Genomic DNA, 21,733 nt, shown 5'->3' on the forward strand with positions numbered 1-21,733 from the left:
TCAGAGCCTGGAGCCTGTTTTGGATTCTGTGTCTCCCTCTCTCTCCGCCCCTCCCCCACTTGTGCTCTGTCCCTCTCTCTCTCAAAATAAATATTTTTTTAAGTTTATTTATTTATTCTGAGAGAGAGGAGGAGAGAGAGAATTCCAAGCAGGCTCCGCACTGTCAGTGCAGAGCTCAGTGCGGGGCTTGAACTCACAAACCGAGCGATCATGACCTGAGCCAAAATCAAGAGTCAGATGCTTAACCAACTGAGCCACCCAGGCACCCTTCAAAAATAAATAAACATTAAAAAAATTTTTTTTAAATAAGGGCACTAATCCTGTTAGGGCCCCACCCGTAAGACCTAGTTACTGCCCAAAGGCCCTGCCTCCTAATGTCATCACATTGGGCATTAGGTTTCAACATATGAGTCGAGGTGGGGGTGGGGGGGATGTTGAGGTGGGGGACACAAATGTTTATTTAGTTCATAGCACAAAGTGATAGAGTCCAGCCGTGGAAATAGGGATTTCTGCTGTGTGGGAGGAAGCCCATCAGTCTGGGAACATTCCCTGGTTCTTTAATGATCCTTGACACCAACTATAAAGGACTCTGCCCATCATCCTTCCAGAGGGAGCCCCTCCCCACCCCAGCTCCAACCCCCACCCCAGATGCCACTCCTGCCCAGTCGGTCCTCTGAGGCTCTTCTAGCCTCCCACCTAGAGAGTGCTGAGGCCAGCCGGGAGGGCAGAAAGGGGGAGCAGGCAGAGAAGACAAGAGTGTCCACTTAACAGGGGCAGAGGGTTGAATCCAGGCCCCTGCAACACAGCAGAAAGGAACAGGCAAGGGTGGGGTCTAGACCACAGACAGACAGGGCAGAGGGGGGTGACAGATGCTTTCCTTGACCAAACTTTTAGTGGGAGTTCAGCTCAGGCCCTGACTTCCAGCTTCCGTGTCTGTCTGTGTCACCCAGTTTTAGAAAAATCCGGTCACGTCAGTTTAGCCAGAATCCTCACCCTTGATGTTTCTTCCGTCTTCGTAAATTTCTGCCCACCAGCTTCCCCCTAGCCCCTCCTTGGTTGTGAAGTCTTCCCTCCTCCTTGCTAAAACCAGATTCTGGTCCAGTGCTATTCTGAGGTCTCTTTTCTCCTATTGCATTGGGCCCTGAATAAAAGCTGGTTTTACTGCTTTAACTGTGGTCCAGCTCTGGTTCTTTTTAGTGGCGGCACTTGTGCTCTCTCCCCACACTGGGCATGTGGGGGTTGGGTGGGAACTTTGGTCAGCACCCCTCTGTTCCAGGCTCCTTGCCAGGAGGAACCCAGGAGGGCTTCCCGCAGGGGGAGACACTTGGGCATGTCCTGAGAGCCCAGTGGGAGTGAACTCTGCCCAGACAAGTCCCTGAAGGCAGTGGCATGCATATAGGTGGGTCTGTTCAGAGGTGGCACCTGCCCCAAGCACCTGTGGACCTCACAGAATTCCAAATGCACCCGCATGCCTGTGCCCCTGCTGGTGAGCCACAGGAAGGCTGACACACAGAACGAGTCTCATGACAATCACAGGGGGTGCTGACAGCCTCCTCAAGGCCATCGTCCCCTTGGAGGGCCGCTGGTAAACTGGATTTCATGACTACATCTTTCCAGGCACCCAAACTGTCACAGATGCGTAACAGTGACACGGAAGCTGTTTTAATCCCAAAGTCTATATGATTTGAGAGACACCACTTGATTTCTTGCATTTATTATGTGTTTTTAAGGGAGTGACTTCTGGGGCACCTGGGTGGCGTCCAACTTCGGCTCAGGTCATGATCTCACAGTCTGTGAATTCGAGCCCTGCGTCAGGCTCTGTGCTGACAGCTTGGAGCCTGGAGCCTGCTTCGGATTCTGTCTCCCTCTCTCTGCCCCTCCCCCACTCATGCTCTGTCTGTCTGTCTCTCTCTCTCTTTTTAAACAAATTAGTTACTTCTCCAGGGGGATTGGGGAAATCTGTCCCAGATTGAGTTCAGCCATGAGTAACAGGAAAGGCCGCCAAAGCAACAGTGTATGCAAACCAAGGTGTTACTGTCCTCGGGTCCAGGGCTCCTCCAGCAGCTCCCCAAGGCCGTGGACAACCTCCCCTCACCACGCCCACACCCACCTGTTCCTCCCCTCCCCTGCCCTGACCGAACCTCTCAGCAGCCTCTGAAGCCACGCTGCTGGGGCAAGAGGCAGAAACCATCAGTGCACAGGTTACACGGCGTTGTTCAAATTTGATTTGTCTTTACATATTTATTTATTGCACCACTGATAGTTTACGTATTCCTAAAACACGAAGATAAGTTGAGAGTAAATTGGGAAGGTAAGTTAAGTTTCAGGGCCTGGCCGAATGTGGTTGAAAGAAGCCTCGGGGCGCCTGGGTGGCTCAGTTGGTTAAGCGTCCGACTTCGGCTCAGGTCACGATCTCGCGGTATGTGAGTTCGAGCCCCGCATCGGGCTCTGTGCTGACTGCTCAGAGCCTGGAGCCTGTTTCAGATTCTGTGTCTCCCTCTCTCTCTGACCCTCCCCCGTTCATGCTCTGTCTCTCTCTATCTCAAAAATAAATAAATGTTAAAAAAAAAAAATTTAAAAAAAAAAAGAAAGAAGCCTCAAAGATTTTTTTTAAAAGGCCAAAGAGAATGTGAAAAGCCTTTTGTTCTGAGGTAAGGGATTCACATGGCTCCTGTAGGTCACGCGGGACAGAGGTGGTTTAAGGGGGTGCTGGGGAAGGACCTCCCGTAACTGCGCATCTGTTCTGGGCAGTTCTTACCTGGTGGCTCTTCCCACGGCTTCGGCTTCTCCGCGTCCTCTGATGGCATCGAGAAGTTCTCTCTGCGGGCTGCAGGCCTCCAACACGGATCCCGCACTTGCTCGCCGCCCTGTCAACAAGGACAGAGCAGGCCTCGCGTTCAGAGCTTCCGCCGGGCACCGGGGTCTCCCCTGAAGGTGACAGCACTGTTTATGTGTCATGACGGCTGCTTTCCACTGGTGTCAAATTGACGCGGCTTTCAGCCTGCGGTGTTCATCTTTTTAAAATACACTACCCGCACTTCCGGGTTCCGGGCCAGCCTGTAAGGGGCTTGCAGGCCACTGCTCTGTCCTCACAACAAGAAAAAAAGTAGAAATCAACGACCCATCTCAGATCCTTCAGAGAATCAAGGTCAAAGCTCAAACTGCTGCCCCTAAAATCAGAGAGACAGACGGCAGACACAGAAAATCACAGCTTCCAGGAGCAGAAACGGCCCTGGAGCCAGCGTCTGGACAGGGAGACTTAAACTCTTCGTGATCAATGGTTAGAAGCTCAAGAGGGCTCAGCTGATGCTTAAAACCTCCACCCGGGGGATGGGGGTGGAAGGGGGGTGGTGGTGGTCCTCTTAGAAGATAAGCTTTGGGGGGCGCCTGGGTGGCGCAGTCGGTTAAGCGTCCGACTTCACCTCAAGTCATGATCTCACGGTCCGGGAGGGCTTACTTATTCTCATTTTATTTGGTCTTACTTTTTTTCTTTCAGAGAGAGAGAGAGAGAGGGAGTGGGGGAGAGGGGCAGGAGACAGAGAATCTCAAGCAGGCTCCAGGCTCAGCGAGGAACCCGAGGCAGGGCTGGATCCCACGACCCTGGGATCGTGACCTGAGCCGAAATCAAGAGTTGGACTCTCAATGAGCTGACCCACCTGGAGCTGTGGAGGTGTTTTTAAATACATCCAGAGCGCCGTGTTTTGTTGTTGTTGTTGTTGTTTGTTTGTTTGTTTTGGGTTTTTGGGGGCATTTCTGACAGAGAGAGAGAGAGAGCACAGAAGGGACAGAGAGAGAGGGAAGGAGAGAGAATCCCAAGCAGGTTCTGTACCATCAGCGCGGAGCCTAATGCGGGGCTTGAACTCACAGACTGTGAGATCATGGCCTGAGCCGAAGTCAGGTGCCTAACTGACAGAGCCATGCAGGTGCCTTGCACTCTGTTCTTCTTAACAGAGTCTGCTCTTGAGGGAAACTATTTTACTAGAGCCTAAGCAAACAAGTGGAAGAGGAAAATACCCAACTCCAGCCTTCTCTAGCCTTTGTATTCCAGGAGAGGGAAACTGAGAGAGGTTTGTCAAGTTCACAGCCTGCAGGCACAGGTTCACTACAAGCCTGCGACCTAATGGTCAGGATATAGAACACTTCCTCTCCCTGACACCGCACCGTCACATCAGCAGAGATTCTCTATGATAACTTGGGAACACAACGGAGAACCACATGTCTCAGACCTTATTCTAAAAGAAGTCTCTAGGGGGCACCTGGGTGGCTCAGTCGGCTGAGTGTCCGACTTAGGCTCAGGTCATGATCTCACGGTTTGTGAGTTCGAGCCCCGTGTCAGGCTCTGGGCTGACAGCTCAGAGCCTGGAGCCTGCTTCGGATTCTGTGTCTCCCTGTCTCTCTGCCCCTCCCCTGCTCACGCTCTGTCTCTCCCTCTCTCTCAAAAATAAATAAACATTAAAAAAAATTAAAAGAAGTTTCTAGGGGGTGCCTGGGTGGCTCAATCAGTTGAGCATCAGGTTCAGGTCATGATCTCACAGTTTGGTTCCTTGGGTTCCAGTCCCATATCGGGCTCTGTGCTAACAGCTCAGAGCCTGGAGCCTGCTTCAGATTCTGTGTCTCCATCTCTTTCTGCCCCTCCCCTGCTCACGATCTGTCTATCTCTCAAAAATGAATAAATGTTCAAAAAAAAATTTTAGTAAGTAAGTAAATAAATAAATGAATGAAGTCTCCAGAAAAATCCAAAGACAACAGGGGAGACAAAACAAGGAGACCAGAGGAAATTTTCTCCTCTAACCCCTACAGCAATGGAAACAGTAAAAAAAAGCCTGGCTCCTAGCCAGCTAAGCATAAAGCCTCACACCAAAGACCTACTTAACTCAGTTCCTTTTACCTAGGACATCACGTTCACTTCTCAACAACAACAGCAAAATTACAAGGCATACTACAAAACAAAAGCACAGTTTGAAGAAGCAGATCCAAATACAGTAGAGAGGTTAGAATAATCAGGATAGAAATTTAAGACAACTATGGTGAATATGTTAAGGACAATAATGGAAAAAGTAGCCAACATTAAAAAAACAGATGAGTAATGTCAGCAGACAGATGGAAACTAAGAAAGTGTCAAAAGGAGGGGCACCTGAATGGCTCAGTCAGTTAAGCATCCGGTTCCAGCTCAGTTCATGATCTTACCGTTTTGAGTTCAAGCCCTGCACTGGGCTCTGTGCTGACAGCTTGGAGCCTGGCACCTGCTTCGGATTCTGTGTCTCCCTCTCTCTCTGCCCCATCCCATGGCTTGTGCTCTGCCTCTCTCTCACTAAAATAAATAAACATTAAAAAATATGTTAAAAAAGAAAATAGACCTGGATGGGCCTATATTGTAAAGTCAGGGCACCCATTAAAATTTTTTTAAGTATATCTGATATACCAAAAGAGGAGAAATAATGAAATAACACAAAATGCTTAAGTAACACCAGTGAGTGCAGAAAAAGAGTGGAGGGGCGCCTGGGTGGCACAGTCGGTTAAGCGTCCGACTTCAGCCAGGTCACGATCTCACGGTCCGTAAGTTCGAGCCCCGCGTCAGGCTCTGGGCTGATGGCTCAGAGCCTGGAGCCTGTTTCCAATTCTGTGTCTCCCTCTCTCTCTGTCCCTCCCCCGTTCATGCTCTGTCTCTCTCTGTCCCAAAAAATAAAATAAACGTTGAAAAAAAATTAAAAAAAAAAAAAAAGAGTGGAAAACAAAAAAGATTCAAAGAACAAAGGCAAAACATAGAAAACAGTAGTGAATGTAGTAGCTATTAATCCAACGATATCAATAGTCACTTTAAAATAAATTTATTTTGGGGCACCTGGGTGGCTCAGTCAGTTATGCCTTCGACTCTTGGTTTCTACTCAGGTCATGATCTCACAGTTTGTGAGTTCAAGCCCCACATCAGGCTCTGTGCTGACAGTGTGGAGCCTACTTGGGATTCTCTCTCTCCTTCTCTCGGCCTCTCCTAAACAAACAAACAAACAAACAAACAAACTTTAAAATAAAATAAAATGAATTTATTTCAGCTAAAAAGTGACCAGATTTGGGATTCCTAGCTGGCTCAGTTGGTAGAGAATGCAACTCTTGATCTTGGGGTTGTGAGTTCAAGCCCCACATTGGGTGTATAGATTACTTAAAAATAAAATCTTTAAATACGTAGTGATCAGATTTAAAGAAAATTGCTAAGTAATTGGTAGTACATGTTGTAGGTCCATATGGCAAACATGTGTCACAAAGCATTGGTCCAGGGGCCACAGACCGGGCTTAACCAGAGGGGGAAACATTGGATTAGCATTTTAGGACCATCGTCACAACAATGTTTGAGAAGATGGATTGGAAGGGGCCAGAAGCTGAAGGCAGGTATGTCCGATTGAACACAGGGAACTGACGTCATGCATTTATAACATTTCCCTCCCAGAATGCCCCTGAAGAGGGGGAAAGGATAGACATCCACAAGGACAAAGACAACCAGAAGGAACCATCAGTGGATGAGCAGTTCCAGCACATGGGCGGCAGACAGAGGTGAGAAGGGTGGCCTGACCCACCCGGAGCGGCCGTGGGACAGGGATCCCAGATACCCACAGAGAAGCAGAGGCCTGTGGTTATTGCTTTTAGCACAACTATCAATGATTCTTGAATACTGAAGAAGCCAGGAAGGAGTTGGGATGAAAATTGGGGCCTTAATTCCAAACCAAAACTTGGTGCACAATTAAATGAGTGTATGGGAGATAAAAGATGGCTGGAAATTGTTTGCAGCCCTTCCCATGGTGAGGCAGGACCTATTTCCTTCCCCTTGACCTGGGCGGGGATTGAGACTCGGTCTGATGAGTGGTATCTGCAATAAATAACATTGCACAACTTCTAAGCTCCATAATAAGAAGCCTAGTAGATCCCAAGCTCTGGTCTCTTGGGACCCAGACCCTCTGCTGAGAGACACCAGGTCACATGGAGAGGTTACGTGTAGGTGCTCCAGGGGACAGCCCCACTGAGCTCCCAGCTGATCACCAGTATCAACCACCAGCCTCATGATGAACATGTGCCTCAGCCCCACTGGGCCATCAGATGTCATCATACAGAACAGAAGAGCCACCCAGCTGAGCCCAGGCAACCTGCGAACTGTGAGAAATAACAAAGCATCTTTTGTTTTTAGCCACTGTTTCGGGGTGGAATATTGCACAATAGTTAACTGAAGCAGAGGGCATTAGGAAAAGCAGGGGACATCTAGAAGGGCTCCTGGGTTTGTGTCTCAATGCCTCCAGGTAGTTGGTGCTCCAAATCTCGGAGACCAATGGGTTCTCAGGTCTGAGAGAGATGCCTACATGGGGACTGATGTTATAGGCTGCGATGGAGTTGGCTGGGACCCTACCACATCCCACCTGCAGGGAAGGATCCTAAGGGCATAACTAGGCCCTTCTACCATCTGGGGGCCTCGCAATCTTTATTTCTACAATGTCTAAATTTTTTAACATTGAAATATTAGAAAGCCTTATCTCACAGAACGTCCAACCAGAGAAGAGCTTGCATTCAAATCTTCCTTGCTTTATTTAAAAAAAAATTTAATATTTATTTATTTTTGAGAGACAGAGACAGTGAGCGAGCAGGAGAGGGGAAGAGAGAGAGAGAACGACACAGAATCCAAAACAGACTCCAGGCTCTGAGCTGTCAGCACAGAGTCCGACACAGGGCTTGAACTCGTGAACCATAAGATCATGACCTGAGCTGAAGCCAGACTGAGCCACCCAGATGCCCCAAATCTTCCTTGCTTTAGATGCAACATATTCCAGGGGACTAACATGCACTGCGCCTGTTTGCACATATTATCTTGCCTATTGTATTGGACACACAATAGCTCAGAACCATAGACACTCTGGCTCTCATCTTACAGGCAAGGAAAGTTGTCACATAGCAATTGGTGGCCGGAATTCCAATCCCCAAGTCCTCCCTGGAGGAACATCACTATTTCGTAAAAGATGCCTGACTCAAAGGAGGCAAAGACCGAGAATCATCATCAGGCTCTGTTCTGTTTTATACATTTGATGTTATCATATTCCCTGGAGATTTTCCATTTTAGGGACTTCTGGGCTTAGAATTCTCTTTCCAGCTCTTGATATAGCACAGATATAGCCCAAGGTTCAGTCCAAAGAGATATTTACCTAATTGTTAAAAACGCAAAATGACACCCTGCTGTACTGTTGTGATTGTGACTAACACATCACAAAGGGACAGGAAGGATTTCACACCAGGCTCCCTCTGTCTAGCAATAGTCCCTAAAGTACAGGAGACAGGGAGCCCTCTACTGACTCCCTCACAGAAACAACCTGATCCCTACCTTTTGCAAACCCTTGCAGATAAGGTCATTATATGAAAAATTAAAACTAGTCGTGTTCTTGATAATCTTGTGAGGTTTTACTTTATTTATTTATTTTTAAATTCACATTGTGTTTTTTCACTTGATATGCCAGCCTTGAGTCTGGACCCCTTTACAAGATTCCCATGCGTTAAGAAATTTCTTTTTGTTTTTAAGTTTATTTATTTTGAGAGAGAGAGAGAGAGAGAGAGAGAGGGAGACAGCACAATGGGGAGGGGCAGAGAGAGAGAGAGAGAGAGAGAGAGAGAGAAAGAGAAAGAGAGAGGGAGAGAGAGAATCCCAAGCAGGCTCCATGCTGTCAGCGCAGAGCCTAACTCTGGGCTCGATTTCACAAACCGTGAGATCATGACCTGAGGTGAAATCAAGAATCAGACGCTTGGGGCGCCTGGGTGGCGCAGTCGGTTAAGCGTCCGACTTCAGCCAGGTCACGATCTCGCGGTCCGTGAGTTCGAGCCCCGCGTCAGGCTCTGGGCTGATGGCTCGGAGCCTGGAGCCTGTTTCCGATTCTGTGTCTCCCTCTCTCTCTGCCACCTCCCCCGTTCATGCTCTGTCTCTCTCTGTCCCAAAAATAAATAAAAAACGTTGAAAAAAAAAAAAAGAATCAGACGCTTAACCGACGGAGCCACCCAGGTGTCCCAAGAAATTTCTTTTCTTAACGGTCATGTCTCTGCATTTTCCTTTCATGTCTCTCAACACAAGTGACTTAGGCCTACCTGGTTGCCAGCACAGAAGGGAAGAAGAGTGATCTCAACACTGAAAAGCAGCCTCCCACAATGAGTGAGGGCACAGCTGAAGTGAATATGGCAACCACTGACTCAAGTCAAAGAACCAATGGACATGGCAGAAATAACAGGTAGCAGGTGGAGGGGAGCCCTTGCCAGGGCCGAGGAGATGAGCCTCCCTCCCTGCTACATACAGCCCTGGGCCCTGGCGTATCACGTGTCTCTGCAACTGGGACCCCCCCCCCCCCCGACTCCTGACACAGGAATCCAACTGTGGGACGCAGCCCTGGGAGCTGTGAATGCGGATGAGCTGAGGGTGGCTTCCTAGCTCCACAGACAGGGGCTCAGGATGTGGGGACGCTGGAGTGGGCATGGCAGCCAGGGGCCCTAGGAATTCTGGGTAGGGCGGGTGGGTGGACAGCGCAGCTTCCGGACCAGGCCAGCCCATGGCCCCCAGCGGAGGATCTGCGCATGACATTTGTTTTAGGTAAAAGTACAGGGGTGAGAGATGGCTCAGGCACCATGGCTCCTGTCCCCCTGGGGCGTCGAGGAGGGTGTCTATTCCTTTCGCTGCTGCTCAGACTGCTGGTAGGGGTGGAGGCGGGCGGTAGCGAGGACTGGGGACTGGGCTGGCTTGTGGTTAGGTGGCAAAAGCAAGGTGGGGGAGAGCCGGGTGATGAGGGCAGGGATTGGGGTGGGCAGGCCTCCCGGGGGACAGGGCCTGACTCATGGGGCTCTCCAGGAGTATATTTGGCTGGGCTCAGGTGCCTGTTGGAATGGACAAGTCAGGTAGAGGTGACAGAGATGCTGGAAAGTTCTGGGGAGAAGTCAAGGCTGTACCCAGGAAGAATCTGGGAGTCTGGGGCCAATGGATTCCACAAAATCCAGTCCCTAAGCTCTCTCTCTCATTCCACCACCTGTCTCCCGTAGCACCTACCTCCCAGCGATTCCCAGACTCACTGTTCCTAATCACACCAGGTCCCCTCTGGCTCTGATCTATCGCGCCGTGTGACTTCCATCCTGACCACCTCCCCCTCTGGTGTCTCCAGGCCTCACCGCCAGGCAAATGCCTGCTGACTCAGCAAGACTTCTGGGAGGCCACTTGGCTCCCCATGTTGGAGTCCCTTGCTCTGTCCCCTCACCCCCCATGTGTGACCATTTAGGTGTGTGTCCCTCTCCTACTGGGCTGTGAGCTCTTCAGCAATGCCTCTCAACACCTGGGGCCTGCCTGTCCTGCACTCCGACCAGGCCCCTCCCAAGACATGGCCTCCGCCTACCAACAGGCTTGGCCTGTCTTCCCACGCGGGCCCCGGTCTTCCGTTCCCCAGAGGCGACTGCAGAAGAGCAGGTATGTGCCAGTGGCCACTCAAGGAGAGGGCCGGGGGAGGCCGGTGGCGGGCGAGCAGCACAGGAGGGGGGTGGAAGGAGAGGTCTCAGGCAAAGCCCCACAGAGGCGAGGAAGCTTCCACCTTCCCCTGGGGCTCCAGCGTTGTCCAAATGTGAGGAAGGGAGCGGGGCTTCCACAAGTCTTCTGAGTCGGCTTAGGGGACACTTCACCTTCTCTGAGACAGTGGATGATGGGAGAGCCACTGGCGCTTGTGGGGGAAGCCAGCCAGCCAGGATGGCGAGAGCCCCACACGTCTGTAGATCCATCCGCCCAAGGACAGGTGGGCAGAGAATCAACATCCGCCCAGGCCTCTCCCTGCCTCACACAGATCCACTCACCCCCCACGTGGATTCTACTCGGCAAAGAACACGGATGACAGAGACCTGGGGGTGTCACCTATCGCCCCTGATGCCGCGGTTGGGTTTGAGGCCCTAGCTTATGCCTCTTACCCGCAGATCCCTTGCCTTCAGCATCTCTGCTGGTCGAGGGGGCCCGTCTGACAGGATGAGTCAGACCTTCACCCCGGAGGGGTCAGAGCCCCAGTTGAAAGATCTAATGCCCCATCCCCTCAGCGAATGGTTACTCGGGGAAATGGGTCTGTCGGTGTAAAGACAGAGGAAATCACTCACTGTAAACAGAGGCGGAGGGAGGGGAGACGGGCCACTTCTGAATTGATTTAAAGCTTGTCCTTGGGAGATGCCAAAACTGGCCTCCCCGAGCGTCCGTCCTCTGGCCCCCATCCCTCCCAGCAAGGTTATACGGAATCAGCTCCTCCGAGGCCAAGGGGTTCAGGTTGGAAAGAAGAGTCTGGGGTGAGGGCGCTGAGCATGGGACTTAATAAGCCGTCCCTTGCTCTAGAGCAACCAGGAAAATGCTTTGTAGAGATGAAACCGGGGGCCAGACGCAAAATCCGGCAGGGAAAACAGAGACGAGACAATGCATTTCTTCATTTTAATTTATTTTTCAATTTTTGTTTCTCACTTACCAACACATTCGTAAAACGTAGCAGGCTGTGTTAGTAAAGGAGAAGCAGGGAGCAAAGAGAGGTGCGGGATCTAAGCAGCTGCACACGGGGAGCGGGGGGGAGGTGGTGGTCAAGAGCAGGAAGCACTTGGGGGCAGGAGGGGCCGGGCGCCTCCACCGTCCGCCTTCCCGCAGGCGTGGGCATCGCCGATGCTCTATACAGACCCCCAGATGGTTTTGTAAACGTTGTAGAGAGCACTTCTGTTGCTTCCAAACTTCGTCCCCCAACTTCTCCCTCTGACTCCCCCTGCCCCCCACCGCCCCAGCCATCCCCACCACTGCAGCCACCCAGGCAGGGTCTTCTCGAGCCAGCCCCCTGCATAGCCGGGCCCGGGAAAACCCTGCCCCTGGGTCTCAGGGCCCCAAGCCCATAGCCTCAGTCCCTGGGCCAGCATCTGAGAAGCCTAAAGCGGCTGGATCCCAGGGAGGTCAGGGTGGGGCTCCCTTGGAGCTCTTTCCCCAGGGGGAACACTCCCCTGGACCTTGGAGAGCATTCCCAGAATGCCCTCTGCTTCAGCCGTGGGCTCCTATTCAAGAGGTCACTGACAGGCCACCGTGGGCATGGGGACCTGGCAGCAGGGAGGGCTACCGCTTGCTGGAACCCTGGGTTAACCTGGAGGGAGGTTTTACCTTCCGCCCAGAGAAGGGCTTCCTGGCATTTGTGCACTAACCCAGTGGACACTCTGACCCTGTGCTTATGAACACAAACATTTTAATCAGGATTACATCCACCCTGATGAATTTTCATTCTAGAAAGTACTTTCAAGGCAAACGCCATTGAGGACAATCTAATGCCTTGATGGTTTTCTACAAAGTGCAGATAACTTTCCTTTCTCCCCCATTTCTTTTCCTCGAAGTCATTTTCACCAGGATCAAATCCTATTCGTGTGCGTTTCGCCACAGGTATCCGACTCCCGGGTTAGTGTTGGATGCGTGTCAAATGTCACCAACTGTCACACGTGTCACTGGCAGGTTTTTTTTTTTTTTTTTCCCCTGTGGCTGTCACTTCAAGAAAGTCCAGTTTTCGGGGGGAAGGGCTCTAGCGGACTCCTCACGGACCGGTAACCAACAACGAATTTGTGCGGCGTGCTGTCTGTCCTGGTGTGCCACACCTGTGCCCTTTGGCCCCAGAGGCTTTTCTCGAGGAGCCGTTCCGAGGGTCCGTGCGTAACCGTGGCCTACCCTCAGCTAACCAGGGACGGAGCCGGGAGCCCTTCCGCAGCCGGCTTCCAGGAGGTGCGCGCACACCACGGGACAGGGCGGGAGGAACCTGCGCCCTCACCGACCCCGGCTCCCCGCCACCCCTCCCCCCCGCCCCCCCACGGTCACGGCGCCTTGTCCGCGGCCCCCGCCGCCTGCTCGGGGCGCGCGGGGCCGCCGGTGGCCGCGCGCGTGCTGCGGAGCAGGCCCAGGCCCCGCGATCGGCCGGCGCCGTGCAGCTGGCGCTCGTGGCGGCGGATCTGCACCTTGTGCCGGAAGCGCTCGCCGCAGTCCTCGCAGACGTAGGGCCGCTCGCCCGAGTGCGTGCGCCGGTGGCGCAGCAGGTTGGACGAGACGCTGAAGCGCTTGCCGCAGTCGCCGCAGGCGTAGGGCCGCTCGCCCGTGTGCGTGCGCTGGTGCTGCACGAGCGCCGAGCTCTCGCTGAAGCGCTTGGCGCAGTAGGAGCAGGCGTAGGGCTTCTCGCCCGTGTGGATGCGCTGGTGCGTCACCAGGTTGGAGTGCTGCGAGAAGCCCTTCCCGCACTCGCCGCAGCGGTGCGGCCGCTCGCCCGTGTGCGTGGCCTGGTGCCGCACCAGGTCCGTGCTGCGGCTGAAGCCCTTGCCGCACTCCCCGCAGATGGTCGGCCGGTCCCGGGCGCGCCGCCGCCGCCGCTGCCTGGCCGGGGTCAGGGCGGCGCTGCCCGCGGGGCCCGGGATGGCCACCACCGCCGGCGCGGCCACGGCCGGCAGCACCATGAGCTCCTGCAGCACCACGTAGCCCGGGGGGGCCACCACGACGGCGGCTGGCGCCCCCGGGGCCGAAGCCCCGCCGCCCCCTGCGGCGGGCACCAGCTCCAGCTGCAGCTCCGGCTGCACGGGGGTCAGCTCCAGTCGCACCTCCTGCCGCTGGGCTCCCAGCTCCACCGGGGTCAGCTCCAGCCGCACCTCCTGCCGCTGCCCCAGCTGCTGCTGCTCCAGCTGCTGCTGCTGCTGCTCCAGCTGCTGCTCCAGCTGCTGCAGCTGCTCCTGCAGTTTGAGCTGCAGCTGCCGCTGTTCCTGTTGTCTCTCCAGCTCCTGCCGCTGCCTCTCCAGTTCCTGATCCGACCCCAGGTCGACTGGCATGAGCTCCAGCTCCACCTCTTCCTCCTCGTCTGGCTCCAGCAGAGGGGGCTGCTGCTGCTGCTGTTGTAGCTGTTCCTGTTGCTGCAGCTGTTGCGGCGGCGGCTGCTGCTGCTGCTGCTGCTGCTGCAACTGTTGCTGCTGCTGGAATTGTTCCTCCTCCTGCTGCTGCCCTGGCTGTCCCTGCTGCTGCTGCTCCTGCTGCCACGGCTCCTGCTGCCTTAACTGCTTCTGTGGCTGCTGCTTCTGTAACTGTTGGTGCTGGGGTAACGGTTTCTGCTGTGGCTGCAACAGGTGTTGCTCTGGCACTTGCTGCTCCTCTGATTGTCCCTGCGGCGGCATCGGCGGCAGCCGTGGTTTCAGCTGCTGAGGTGGCACAGGTTGGGGGTTTTCCTGCAGGTGCTCCTCTTGTCGAGGCAGCCGTTCTCGGTCAGCTTGCCGCTGTTGCTGCGGTCCTGGGGATCGGCCTTGCGGTCGCCGCTCCTGCCGTGGCTGTTGTGGCAGCGCTGGTTGCTGTTCTGACTGTTGTGGTTGCAACTCCGGCTGCCCCTGCTGTGCTTCCTCAGCCATTTCACTGGCCCCCGTCGGGGCTGAGCTTGTTGGCCGCGGTGGGCTGCCGTTCTCCTGAGCCTCTCCTTCCTCCTGACTCTCACTCCCACCGCTGCCACCTGTAGTGGAAATGGCAGGAAGCCAGGAGAGAAAAATCTACGGGCAGCTCTCAGGTGCAGACCCCCTGGACCTCCCCGCTCACCCGGCCCCACGGACAGCCACGCTAGGACACACCGTGAGCTCCCATCAGGGACCCAAAAGCACCGGCTCGGTTGACAATGGCAGCGCGGCAGGAACCGAATTGCCCAGAGGTGTGGGGTTGGCTTAGAAATGCGCCCGCAGGACTGCCGGTCACGTCACTCTGCACCCTGGCTGTTCCACCTCTCCCCCGCGCCTCCCTCCACACAGGCTCCACGCTTAGATCTTGGCAGTGACAAGAGCCTGGGTGCCTGGGGCTCCCCAGCACCGTTCCCTGAGAAGTCTCTCGTGCTTCACCACCATCCAGTGGGAATCCGCGTACAAGCCGTTCGGACAGCTAAGCCACAAGCCCGTGCTGAACTCTGACCTCAGTTAGGGTCACACCTCACAGAAGTAAAACTTGCCTTCTCCGTAAATAATAACGCCTGGAAGTATCCCCACTAGCGGTCCTAAAAGTCACCGAAGGTCAGAGACAGCACAAAGTTTCCAGCGGGAAGTCCTCCGTTCAGGCCCTAACTCTACCGCTTAGCAGCCGTCGACCTCCCGCAGCCACGGAGCCCTCCTCGTCAGTGACAGCTTCGGGATACCCACACTTCCAGCTTCACGGGCAAAGCCAGAAGGGCCCCGGCATCGCCTCTAGAACCTGGTGGGTGCTTGAAAAATCCCTCTCCCTGTGAGTTAGAAAATGAGTTTGCAAACTAACAAACACTTTAGCAATACCAAAGATACAACTAGCTCCGTTTGAAACAGCCTGAAGACTGGAAGTGTCTGAGACTATTACTCAGGAACGGAAAGGACTAATTCCATAGCCCCAAGTCAACATGGTGACTGGCCAGTTATGTCACCTCTGGGAACCTGAATTTCCCTGTCTGGAAAAAGGAGATAAACCCTTCCCAGGGACATAGCGAGAATGCCAGGGGGGAAACGTCTGGCCCGGGGTTGTGCAGGTGTAGAGGAAGCCCTACTACGTAAGAGTCGCTCCATTGTCACATTTCACTTTCCTGCACAATATCCACGTGTCTGTCTCTCATTTTGAGCATTCAGGCTGTGTTCACGGAAAATCCGAAGAGGCTCTCTCCATTTCCGAGTCTGATTTCCACGTCTGTTCTTCCTACAGCTTCGTATTTTCAGTTTTGTAACAGAAAGCAGAGGTTCGATGTTATAAAATTTTGCTTTCCGGCCACTTTTGCCAGGATCGTATTGATTTCATAAAACCAAGGGATATCTATATGAAAATAACTTCCTTTCAGAAAACCAGTCCTAATAACCTTTGCTTAGGCTAATGGACAAGTGAATGCATTTCACATAAACACACACCAGTCGGGAGTATGCGTGTGGTGAGCGAAGACAGCCATGAAAACCTGTTCCCCCAGCAATGTCAAGGTCTGAGACACTCCAGCCTCCTGCCACCCCTCGAGGCAGCAAGGAGCACCGTGCTTCTGTGTGAGTCCTCACGTTTCTAGCACAGCACTTGGCTGTGTGGCCAGTCCTGGCTTCTTACAGCAACACCAGCATTTTAAACAAGGATGTTTTTAGTAAACATATTATTAAGTGTCACCTGATGTGCGTGCCCTTGCAAGACTTTTTCCAGTTAAATATTTGAGCCAGGAGAGTCGTTTAGCCACACAGCCCAACACAGCCCCTCTAATTGCCTTGGTCCTTTTCATGCTGTTCAACCCTGGCCCAGCCCTCAGTCAGTGCCCTCAAAGCACAGAGAAGGAAAGTGGCCCCCAGGAGCATGACCACCATAGAAAGTTTCCCCAGACCGTGTCCCAGAGGGAGAAGGCATCTTGAAAGGTTCTCCAGGGCCATATTTGCCTCTGGGCAAAAGGGGAGGAAGATGGATTGAAGCAGAGGTCAGGAAAAGTGGACAAGGTCAGAGAAGGCCACAGAGAAAAGAGAAGCAAGGGGTCCAATGCCTGAGGTACAAGGGGCAGTGGGAGAGAGCCCCTGAATTCAATCTTGAGAACTTGAGTCTGGAGCCAGGGACAGGTTGGGGGACAGTGGAGGCCACCTGACCACTGGGGAAATAGCAGTAGCTCCCAGCCAGCACATACCCAAGGTCCAGGCATGGCCTGAGAATATCTGCATCGTCGGGGAGCCCGTCACAGGCACAACCACAGCCTGATACAACCGCCTCGGAAAACCCTGAGGGGAACCCGCCAGTGTCACTCCAGGCAGCTGAACTCGGCCGCTGTGAGCGGCTGCAGCCTGCCCCAGCCCCGCACCCCGAAACCACAGGTGAGCACCCTTGCAGACAGCAGGCTGCCCGCCACCCTGCAGCCCCCTCTCGCCCGCAGCAGGCCGGGCTCTGTCAGAAGGTCCTCCGCGGGGCCTGAGGACTGTCTCCTGCTTTAGGTCAGAGCCACCTCCCTCTAGTCCCTCACCTGAGAGGGTGCCAGGCCCCGGGCCCCCATCTTCGAGACACCGAAGCTCCAGCACGAAGGTCTCAGTCGCTGGCCCCAGCTCCATCCTAGCGCTCAGACCAAGACCCCGGGGAGCCAGCTGTGCTGAGAGGAAGGAAGGAAGCTGTTCAGGTGGGCAGGAGTGCTGTGAGCCCCCAGCCCCGTGGCACTGACTGCCAGAGAGCCCTCCACCTCAGCCTCGGGCCTCCAGAGCCAGAGGCCCTACCCTGGCTGGAAAGGAGGACAGTTGGAGCCACAGCTGGGGAAGGGAGGCGCAGGGCAGCCGGGAGCTCTGCTCCTCAAGGCCCGTTCGGCCCCCTGCAGGGAGGCAGTCCCTCCATTCCCGAATTCTGGGATTCTGCGGGGCCCACACTCAGCCCCAGCCTTAGGGGGCAGCCGGTGCAACTGCTCCACTAGGATGGGGAGCTGGAGACCCAGCAGGGACAGTTGAGGAAGTTTGCAGAGAAGACGGAGAAACCTCACGTTCCACTGCCCCCCCCTACAAAGCCCCGCCAAGCCTGTTCACCTCCCTGGTCTCTGGCCTCCTAGGCTGCTCTTGGGGTTCGGCCAGCATTCCTAGGCCAGAGCACCAGCAACCCACAGAACCAGCCCTGGCCCAGGGGCTTCCGAAGTCGGGAGGGTTCCCCACCTCTCTCCTGCATCCCCCCTCCACTGGCCTTCCCGCCCCACGCCCCACCCCCGGCCCCTGCAGAGGTGTCCCCACATCCAGCCGGCCTCCCCTCCTAACAGGACAGCTCCAGGTCTCTGTGGGGGTCCGGTCGAAAAGACTGGAAGCGCCCCGAAGGTTCGCCGAGCCGTCCCGCCCAACGGGCCTCACCTGGCGCAGCATTTCCTGCCCCTCACCGCGGCCTCTGCACTAGGGGAGGTGTGTTCATGGTCAGCAGGGGCTGGGCAGCCAAGGCCGAAGCGTCAGCCGGCTCCTTCCTGAGGCGCCTCCATCCAGAAAGAGCCGGGGAGGCGCCGGGCCACCCGGGGGCCTTTCTGGGCACTGCGGCGGCGGGCCTGTCGCTGTCAGGGCTGCCGAGGTCGCCCTGGGCCAAGAAAGGGGCAGAACGGAGTTCGCGAGCAGAAGTTGGTGTCGGGCACCCGTCCCGGGGGAAGGGGGCGGGGAGGAGGCTGGGCGCCGGGGGTCCGGTCCGAGGTCGGCGGGGGCCGGGCGACACCGGCCTCGGGTGGGCCGGGGGCAGCCCGGGTCCGGCCGGCTTCGGCCGGCGGCCACAGGTGCCCGGCGCCGGGGGGCGGGGGGGGCAGGGGGGCGGCCCGCGCGGGGGTCCGGTTCGCTCGCCCGCCACCCCCCCCGAGCGTGCGTCCGGCCGGCAGCGGGCGGCGGGCCGGACCGGGGACGGGGGCGGCGGGGCCGGCACAGGAAGTCCCCCCGGCATCCGCATCCTGTCCCCCGCCCGCCACCCGCGCGCCCCGCGCCCCGGCCCCCGCGCCGCCGCCGCCGCCGCTCTAGGCCGCGGCGAGCTCGGTGGGCTTAACCCTTCCGGGCCCGGCCGCGCACCCGCGGGGGTGGCGAGACTGTCGCTGCCCCGAGGGGGGCGGGGTGGCTCCAGGCTCCTGCTCACCCCCCACCCCCCACCCCCGCGCCACCGTGGGGACGCGTGCGGTCTCAGGGCGCCCCTGGCCGGGCTACTAGTTGTGGTTCATTAGCGCTCAATTAGATGACACTCACCTGATGGGGAGGCCCCATTCCGCCCCCCAGCGGACCCCAAAGAGGCCTCCCCCTCCGCACCTTGAACCCCTCCTCCTGGAGCCCCGGATGGCGAAGGCAGGCCTGCGGGGGGCGTGGTGTTTGTGCCCGCTTGGACAGTGGGTCGGGACCCCAAAGGACCAGACCTTGTTAACTGAAGGGTAAGCCCGGCTCGCTCCCTCTGTGCACAAGGCAGGTGATCAAGCCCCCCTCCGCCGCCCCCAACCTCTGTCCTCCCCAGGCCCCCACCCCAGTAGCGCGGTGCAGAGGCCTCCCTGGACGCGCCAAGCTGACCCCTGCCTGGGGAGGCCTTACCTGACCATCTCCATATCCTATCAGCTTTGCCGCACTGTCCTAACCTGGAGAGTTCACATGAGAATCGGGATACTCCAATCCTCTTGAAAAACCCAAAGACCTGGCCTTGGAGAGCTGTTCCTGGGGTAGAGTCTGGGAATAGCCTCACTGGAGGGGGACACAGATGTCTTCCCTCCCTACGGTCTCCATGCTCACCTGGCCCCCCCTTGTTCCATTTGGACACTTTCTGGCCCCACAGGCAGTGGAGTTTGGGGCTTCTCCTCCAGCCCTCTGAAAAGCTCCTCTCTCTGGCAGCTTGCCCCCAGACTGGGTGCTCCAGAGGACAGAGGGCCACCTCTGCCTCTTCGGGGGAACAAGTGCATCAGGAGCCCATCTTTGGAGGCAGAAAATTCTGGATTCCCCGTGGCCTCTTCCAGTTGGGTAACGAGGCAAATTATTACCTAGCATGTGTGGAACAGGGACCGCACGCTGCGTGTCAGGAGTTGAAGGGTAAGTGAGCATCCCCCCTCTGGCCCGGCAGGTGTGCACCTTCACCTCCCCTGGGAGGGCTGAGCTGTCTCTGCCTCCTCCTTCCTCCCAGGAGACCTCACACCCAGACCACCCAGATGATCCACTCACTCCTTAAATCTTGAACCTCTCTCTCTCTCCGCTGGCTTCTTGCCAAGAGCGTTTGTTCATCCTTACGGCTGTCCCGTCTTAAAAACCAGGCAGCCCCTTCTCTCTCCTGCCCCCATGGCGGAACTTCCTGGAAAGATGCCCCATTGCAATCTGTCCATATCTCCGTCTACCTATCCCTCCTTCCCCCTCTCCAGCTTGGCCTGGGCCCCATCACTCCACCTGGACAGCTCCCTCTCATGTCACCAGTGAAGTGACCTCCCTGTCACTAAATCTCTCATGCCATCCCACCTCTGGGAGGCTTTGGACACTTCTCCGGTGGCTGCTGAGAGGGACCACCCTTGGTTCCCACTTCCTCTGGGTCTGCCTCCTCTCTGATTCCTCCACAGACTCTGCTTCCTTTATAGAATCAAAACCTGCATAAGTTGTCTTCCCACATCAACAGCTCCATCCGGAAGAGTCTTTCTCCTGTCCATGACTGAGCACCTCACAAACAGTGGCCACCCTTTTTCTTCCTCTTTGTCCCTTTAACTTTGATCCAGGTAATACACAAAGCGAATTGAGTCAGTCAAATTGTTCTAGGAGGGTTTAGCAACAACAAAAATCTTTTCATTTCCAAGTCCACTTTCTTCTGATATTTTTTTGCCATTTTTTTTTTTAAGTTTAAAAACGTTTATTTATAGGGGAACCTGGGTGGCTCAGTTGGTTGAGCGTCCAACTTCAGCTCAGGTCATGATCTCATGGCTTATGAGTTCAAGCCCTGCATCTGGCTCTGTGCTGACAGCTCAGAGCCGGGAGCCTGCTTTGGATTCTGTGTCTCTCTCTTTCTCTGCCCCTAACTCACTCACATTCTGTCTCTTTCTCAAAAATTATTTCTCTGCCCCTAACTCACTCACATTCTGTCTCTTTCTCTCTCAAAAAAATTATTTATTTTTGAGAGGGAGAGACAGCGAGAGAGGGGCAGAGAGAGAAGACACAGAATTGGAAGCAGGCTCCAGGCTCTGAGCTGTCAGCACAGAGCCTGACACGGGGCTCGAACTCACGAACTGCGAGATCATGACCTGAGCTGAAGTCAGATGCTTAACCAACCGAGCCACCCAGGCGCCCTTTGCCATATTTCTAAATACCATGCTCATAGTGCTATTATTTTGTTTTTCCATTTTAGGTAGTATCTATGGACAGCCTACTTTGGAGGATGCAGATTTAACTCTTTAAGCCACACATACATATGTCCATGTCCTGCCCACAATAATTTGCCTGGTCTTTATCCAGTTTTCTGGGAGAGAACTTCCACACTCTTGGAGTTTCTCCAGTGACAGGAATGTCTTTGTTATTCGGGGGTTGGGGGCTGGATTAGCTTCAGGTTGGGGTCTGCTCATACCAAAAAGACCAACCATATGATTACAGGGTTGGGGTTCTGAGCTGGTGATGTCAACCCAACCTCTGGGGCTAGAGACTGAGGTCAGTCACATGGCCAATGATTCGATCAACGTATGAATGTAATGAAACACCAATAAAAACTATGGACACCAAGACTCAGCTGAGCCTCCTGGTTGGTGACGGGTGCTCTGTTTCCAGAAAGAGGACACAGAAGCTCCACCTTCAGGACTCTCCTAGACTTTGGATCTCTTCAGGAACCAGTGCTGGTCCGTCTTTCTATCCTTTGTAGTAAAACTGCAATTGTAAGTATAGCATTTACTGGAATTCTTTGAGTTGATCTAGTTAATTATTGTCCAACCTGAGTAGGTCAAAGGAATCCCTGAATTTGTAGCCAGTTGGTCAGAAGTGCTGGGGGCCTGGGGACCCCTGAACTTGCAGCTGACCTCTACAGTGGGGGCAGTCCTGCTAGGAGTGATGCTCTTAACTTGTGGAGTCTGGAGGGACCCTGCTGGTCAGCTGTGGAACTGCAAGGCAAGACTGCACCTGTCCATATGGTTTTATGACAGTTTGGGGGTAAATCCACATTGACTGTTTCCCTAAGTACATCTCGGTAAATATCTTTCACCGCTGAGCCCAGTGATACTATTTGTATCAGTTTCCTTCTTGCACAACCCTTAGTTCTTCCTGGACTTAATCGCTCATCTTTTTTTTTTTT

At 54.8% G+C, this 21,733-nt stretch overlaps 1 protein-coding gene across 2 annotated transcripts; it reads right to left on the reverse strand.

Moving 5' to 3' along the window:
- Window positions 1-11,438: 11,438 nt before the first annotated feature.
- On the reverse strand, window positions 11,439-18,437 carry ZNF853 (zinc finger protein 853). Of its 2 annotated transcripts, none has more exons than XM_058710348.1 (3): window positions 17,833-18,437; window positions 16,977-17,094; window positions 11,439-14,510 (listed from the first exon to the last, which is right to left on the reverse strand). In XM_058710348.1, exons 1-3 carry the CDS (start codon window positions 17,842-17,844, stop codon window positions 12,850-12,852), a joined length of 1,791 nt encoding a protein of 596 aa, XP_058566331.1. In that variant the 5' UTR covers window positions 17,845-18,437; the 3' UTR covers window positions 11,439-12,849. The 2 variants fall into 2 exon arrangements, with proteins under 2 accessions (XP_058566331.1, XP_058566332.1); XM_058710349.1 differs by having other exon boundaries at window positions 16,977-17,099.
- Between the last annotated feature and the right edge of the window lie 3,296 nt (window positions 18,438-21,733).

The sequence above is a fragment of the Neofelis nebulosa genome, chromosome 18, assembly GCF_028018385.1.
Source record: "Neofelis nebulosa isolate mNeoNeb1 chromosome 18, mNeoNeb1.pri, whole genome shotgun sequence".
Classification (NCBI taxonomy): domain Eukaryota; kingdom Metazoa; phylum Chordata; class Mammalia; order Carnivora; family Felidae; genus Neofelis; species Neofelis nebulosa.

Bases quoted from the DNA above. Each gene is read 5' to 3' on its own strand.
- ZNF853 (XM_058710348.1), bottom strand. The intron at 14,511-16,976 runs GTGAGGGACTAG...TTTCCACTACAG, and splicing joins GGGGCCTGGCACCCTCTCAG to GTGGCAGCGGTGGGAGTGAG.